Raw genomic sequence first — 4716 nt, 5'->3', positions numbered from 1 at the left:
AAAAAAAAAAAAAAAAAAAAAAAAAAAAAAAAAAAAAAAAAAAAAAACTTCAACCCTAGTAATAAAAAAAAAAAAATCAAAAGTTTTGTTAAAAAAAGAAAATAGATTTTATATTACTTTTTTTTAAAAAAAATTAATAACTAAAAAACCACCTTTAATACCCTTTATCATTAGTATATATGCCACGTTTTCAAAATTATTCATAAATTTTCAAAAGTAAAATGAATATTCTTAAAATTTTAGATTTTTTTATAAAGTTTAGAAATGATGTGATCAATTTCCGTTCATATATTAATATTTTAAATTTTTTTCTATGAAATTATTTTACTCGACGCTTAAGTCTATTTTTGAAAATTCAAGAAAGTTTCAATATCAATTACTTTGGATTTTATCTCGAAAATACTCATAAAATTTTAAACGTTACAGTATCAAATTTAAACTTAAAAAAAAATCTTAAAATATCTTTAAACTTAATTTTTTTTTTTAAATACTGATAGTTTTTTTTACAAACGGTTAATAAATTATCTCAAAAATACCCTTTAGTTTCAAAATTACCTTTTAACTTTCTAAATTTTTTTATAGAAAAATTACTATTAATACTAAGTTAAAAAAATACTATAAATTTTTAAAAGTAATATTAAAAAATTTGGGTATAACCTATTATCAATAAGCGATTTTCCTCTGTATATTAAAATATACGAATTTATTTTATTTTATTTTTTTTATAAAAGTAAAAGAGAATATATTTTTAAAATTTTCAAAAAAAAATCAAGATATTAATAAATTCTTAAAATTTTCAAAAAAAAAAAAAAATCAAGATATTAATAAATTCTTCAAATTTTCAAAAAAATTGAAGATATTAATAGATACTTAAAATTTAAAAGATATTTTTGAAATACTATTAAAATTTTAAAATTTAAAAGTATATTTAAAACAATTTTAAGTAAAAATATTATTGAAACTTCAAAAAAAAAAATTAAATTTTTTTGAGAAAAAGGAAGAACGAAAGTTGCTTCGGTTCTCGCGAACCTAGCGCGGTGGGGAATAGTGTCGCGCTTCTGCGGAATTTCGACGATCATTTCGCGTCGGCCTTGCTTCCATAACACATCAATTCTCCCAATACATTTCCGATTTCCCAACTCCTTCTTCTCTCTCTGATCCACAGAAGCAACAACGATGGCGGATACTGTAGACGACGATTACCTTCAAGACTTGATCACCGAGCAACGTTCCGAAATCCTTGCCGCCAAAACCCTCATCTCCGACCTCGATTTGGCCTACCAACTTCAAATGCAGGAGGCAATGAACGCCTCTCTTGGTTCGAAATCCTCGTCCAAAGGACCTGCAACCGTTAACAGGGTCGTCCCTGTCTTGGAGTCTGAAGAAACTGGCGCGTTGGACTTCGCGACCACGCTTTTGCTTGAGGACATTGCAAGGATTGCCATGGAGCACAAGGACCGGGAGCAGTGTCAGGCGGAGATGAGGAAAATGAAGGAGGAGCTTGACCGTCGGATTCACGATCAGAACTTTGCGAATTACATTCTGAATGTTCCCGATGATGAGTGGAGTAAGTATGGGGATAATTATGAGAAGCCGTATGGTGAGAGTTATTCGTCGTCGTCGTCGTCGTCTTCTTCTTCTTCGTCTGTTGCTTCGTCGAGGGGTTTGTTGGATTCTGAATGTTTTAGGGTGTATTCGAAGGGGCTGATCAGTGAAGAGAGAATTAGAGATATGACGGTTAGGGTTGCCGGTATTGGGGTTGCGGTTTGTGACCCTAAGGATAATCTGTTGTTTGAGAAGACGAGGCCTCTGGAATCTGTGGTGGATGGTAAGGAGACCAGCTGCGAATGCGCTGAGCTTGAAGCGCTGGTTGAAGGGCTTCATATTGCTCTTGTTTTAGGCTTGAAAAAGGTCACTTTTTTCTGTGCAGATTACATGCTCTACCAGTATGTAAGTTCCTACACTTTTCATTATGTCTATACTGTTCTGTGTTTAGAGTTCATTGAATTTTGTCTTTTAATATAATTCTCTGTTGGAAACTACTGATTACCTTTAGAATGCTAAGTGTATGAGCATGAGACTATACTTGCTTTATAATCCCATGATAAGATGTTTTATTGTCAACAAGAAAACTCTTTGAGAAGATTAATCAAATAACAATTAAAATGTCATTGATTATAGGATAACTTGATTACCGATCATTACTTGTGTGCATCTCACATCTCACATGTTTCTTGAGATTTCCCTACAAGTCGTCCTCCCAATCCAAGAGTCTTTGGAGCTTAAAGAAGTGTCTAGTGATGATCCTAAGATATTTAGACCTTCTACTAAGATTCGATATCATCCTACGTGTTAACTTGATTATCGGATAACTTGATTACCAATAATCGTAGGGTTAACTGTGAGAATAATTGAGGTAGGTGCAAACAGGACACTCACAGATATTGAAAACAAACAAGCAAAGTATGGGGGAGTAATTGGATTGAGTGCTTAAATAAAGAGCTTTCTTTGGAAGCCATAATAACGATACAATCTGCGAGGTTGAAATTTACCTTACAGACTAACAAGGTGGTGCGATGGTCATTCTAGCTAGATCATTTTGTTCTAGGATTTTTCATCTCAATTTGTATTTGACTTTATTTGACTTTCTTTTTTGGATTTTTACTGGTGGTATTGGTTTCTTACTCAAGGTTGGTATGAACTTTTTCTCTGTTGCATCATCATCTCCATTGTTCTTAGTGGTTGGCTGAATAATAATGACCGAGACTGGTTTTAAGTTTTATGTTTCTAGCTTAATGTTAATATGCTATTTATCATGATTTGAATAGCCAGCTTTTCACTCATCCTTGTTGACAAGTAAAGAAAAAAAATTCCCTATGGCCTTTTCCTTTGAATGATTTATCTTGATTCACATCAGTAATACTGGTGACCTTTCTCATTTTCCGTATCCGATATGAAGAATTCATGTAAGAAAGTGTTGTGATTTAACATCATAGTTCATATTCTGTGGTTACAGATTATACGTAGCGTGGCTCCAGGCTCGAGCTCCATGGCAACATTGGTTAATGAGGTGTCTCTTCTTCAGGGAAAATTTACCTACTGTAACCCGTCCCTCGTGACACGTAATGATATCAAGTTTGCTTTTAGACTTGCAAGAGAGGCTATAGTTTCTCAGATCACCTGGCCTGCAGAATCTGAAAATGGAAAGTGCTTGAAGGAAACTTGTACCATTTGCTTTGAAGATGTTTGTGTGGATCAGATGTTCTCAGTTGATGGTTGTTTGCACAGATACTGCTTTTCTTGTATGAAGCAGGATTTAGAAATAAGGTTGCTCAATGGGAATGGGATGCAGGCAAACTGTCCTCATCTGGGTTGTACGTCGGAAATTAATATCGAAAGCTGTGGAAAGTTCTTGGATAGTAGGGTGATTGAGATTATCAGCCAAAGGATTAAGGAAGCGTCTATGCCCGTTCTGGAGAAAGTTTACTGCCCCTATTCCAGGTGCTCGGCATTAATGTCCAAAAGCGAGCTTTTAAAATATAGCGAGGCTTCATATTTCGATGCAGAACGAACTGGGGCAAGGAAGTGCATGAAATGCAATCTGTTTTTCTGTATTAATTGCAAGGCCCCTTGGCATTATAATATGACTTGCTACGACTTCAGAAAGTTAAATCCCGTTCTCCGTCCTGATGAGGAAATGCTGAAGTCTCTTGCTTCGAAGAAACTTTGGCGCCAATGTGTGACGTGTAACACGATGGTCGAATTGGCCGAGGGCTGCTACCACATCACCTGCAGGTACATTATTTACCTTTATCCATCTCGCTTGCTCCTTTTCTCCCTTGATGAATATGACAGTTCAAAATTCAATATTTCCTTAGCACCCAATGAGCATTAATGCAATTCACTAATGTCTACTTGCTTGGAAGATGGAGTGAGGGTAACAGCATCTGAAAATTGATACATTTTCTTAGAGTAATTATAAAACGAATTCTGAAAAACACCCCTTCGAGTTGGTACTTCGACGAGTATTGTACTTTACTGGATAATTGGTATTGATTTGTCTTGTCAAATAAATGCTAGTAATTGACATTGATTTGTTGAGGTCAGCTCAGTTTTAGAGAGAATTTTATCCGAGTTCCATGAAAGCAAAGACGAGACGATCGACTCGTGATGTTGCTACAAGTTTCTTTGTTAAAGTTTTGCTATACATTGGAGTTTTCTTTCCCTACTTTGTAAATATAAATGGATTCTGTGTGCAGATGCGGATATGAGTTTTGCTATACATGTGGAGCCCCCTGGAAAGGTAAGAAGCCTACATGCACCTGTCCAATATGGGACGAGCGGAACATCATACGCAATCAACGTCAACGTCGACGATAAGCTCTTTAGCTGAACGATTCGGGGGTAACGGGCCCCTTTCTTTTGCTCTTCAGTTTCTGTTTGTTTGCACTGTTTTAGATGGTAGGCATAGATAAAAGCAGGAATTTTATTGTGTTGATATTAGATGAAGATCATAGCTTTTATGTCAACTTTGAATGTCTCATTTTGAAACTTAGCAATGGAAGAAGGAATTTTGAGATGAAACAGTTTTGTCAACCCACAAATTTCTCCGTTCTCGAAAATAGGTGTTTGTGTTTTTTAGAACGTTGACAAATAATATTATGTATTGATTGTCTCGATATAATTCTTTATATTTTTTGTTTTTTTTTTTTTTTT

General features: G+C 34.8%; 1 protein-coding gene across 1 annotated transcript; it reads left to right on the top strand.

Moving 5' to 3' along the window:
* Positions 1-976: 976 nt before the first annotated feature.
* Positions 977-4591, top strand: LOC111464930. Its single transcript, XM_023109215.1, has 3 exons — positions 977-1950; positions 3017-3795; positions 4260-4591. Exons 1-3 carry the CDS (start codon positions 1177-1179, stop codon positions 4378-4380), a joined length of 1674 nt encoding a protein of 557 aa, XP_022964983.1. The 5' UTR covers positions 977-1176; the 3' UTR covers positions 4381-4591.
* Positions 4592-4716: the final 125 nt, after the last annotated feature.

The sequence above is a fragment of the Cucurbita moschata genome, unplaced genomic scaffold (genome assembly GCF_002738365.1).
Source record: "Cucurbita moschata cultivar Rifu unplaced genomic scaffold, Cmos_1.0 Cmo_Scf00031, whole genome shotgun sequence".
NCBI classification, from domain to species: Eukaryota; Viridiplantae; Streptophyta; class Magnoliopsida; order Cucurbitales; family Cucurbitaceae; genus Cucurbita; species Cucurbita moschata.
The sequence above is the reverse complement of the archived record's forward strand: the minus strand, read 5'-3'. Positions and strand labels throughout refer to the sequence as shown.

Excerpts from the sequence above, each read along its gene's own strand:
- LOC111464930 (XM_023109215.1), top strand. The coding sequence starts at position 1,177 with ATGGCGGATACTGTAGACGACGATTACCTTCAAGACTTGATCACCGAG. Across the intron at positions 1,951-3,016 it reads ATTACATGCTCTACCAGTAT|ATTATACGTAGCGTGGCTCC; the intron begins GTAAGTTCCTAC and ends CTGTGGTTACAG. Across the intron at positions 3,796-4,259 it reads TGCTACCACATCACCTGCAG|ATGCGGATATGAGTTTTGCT; the intron begins GTACATTATTTA and ends TTCTGTGTGCAG.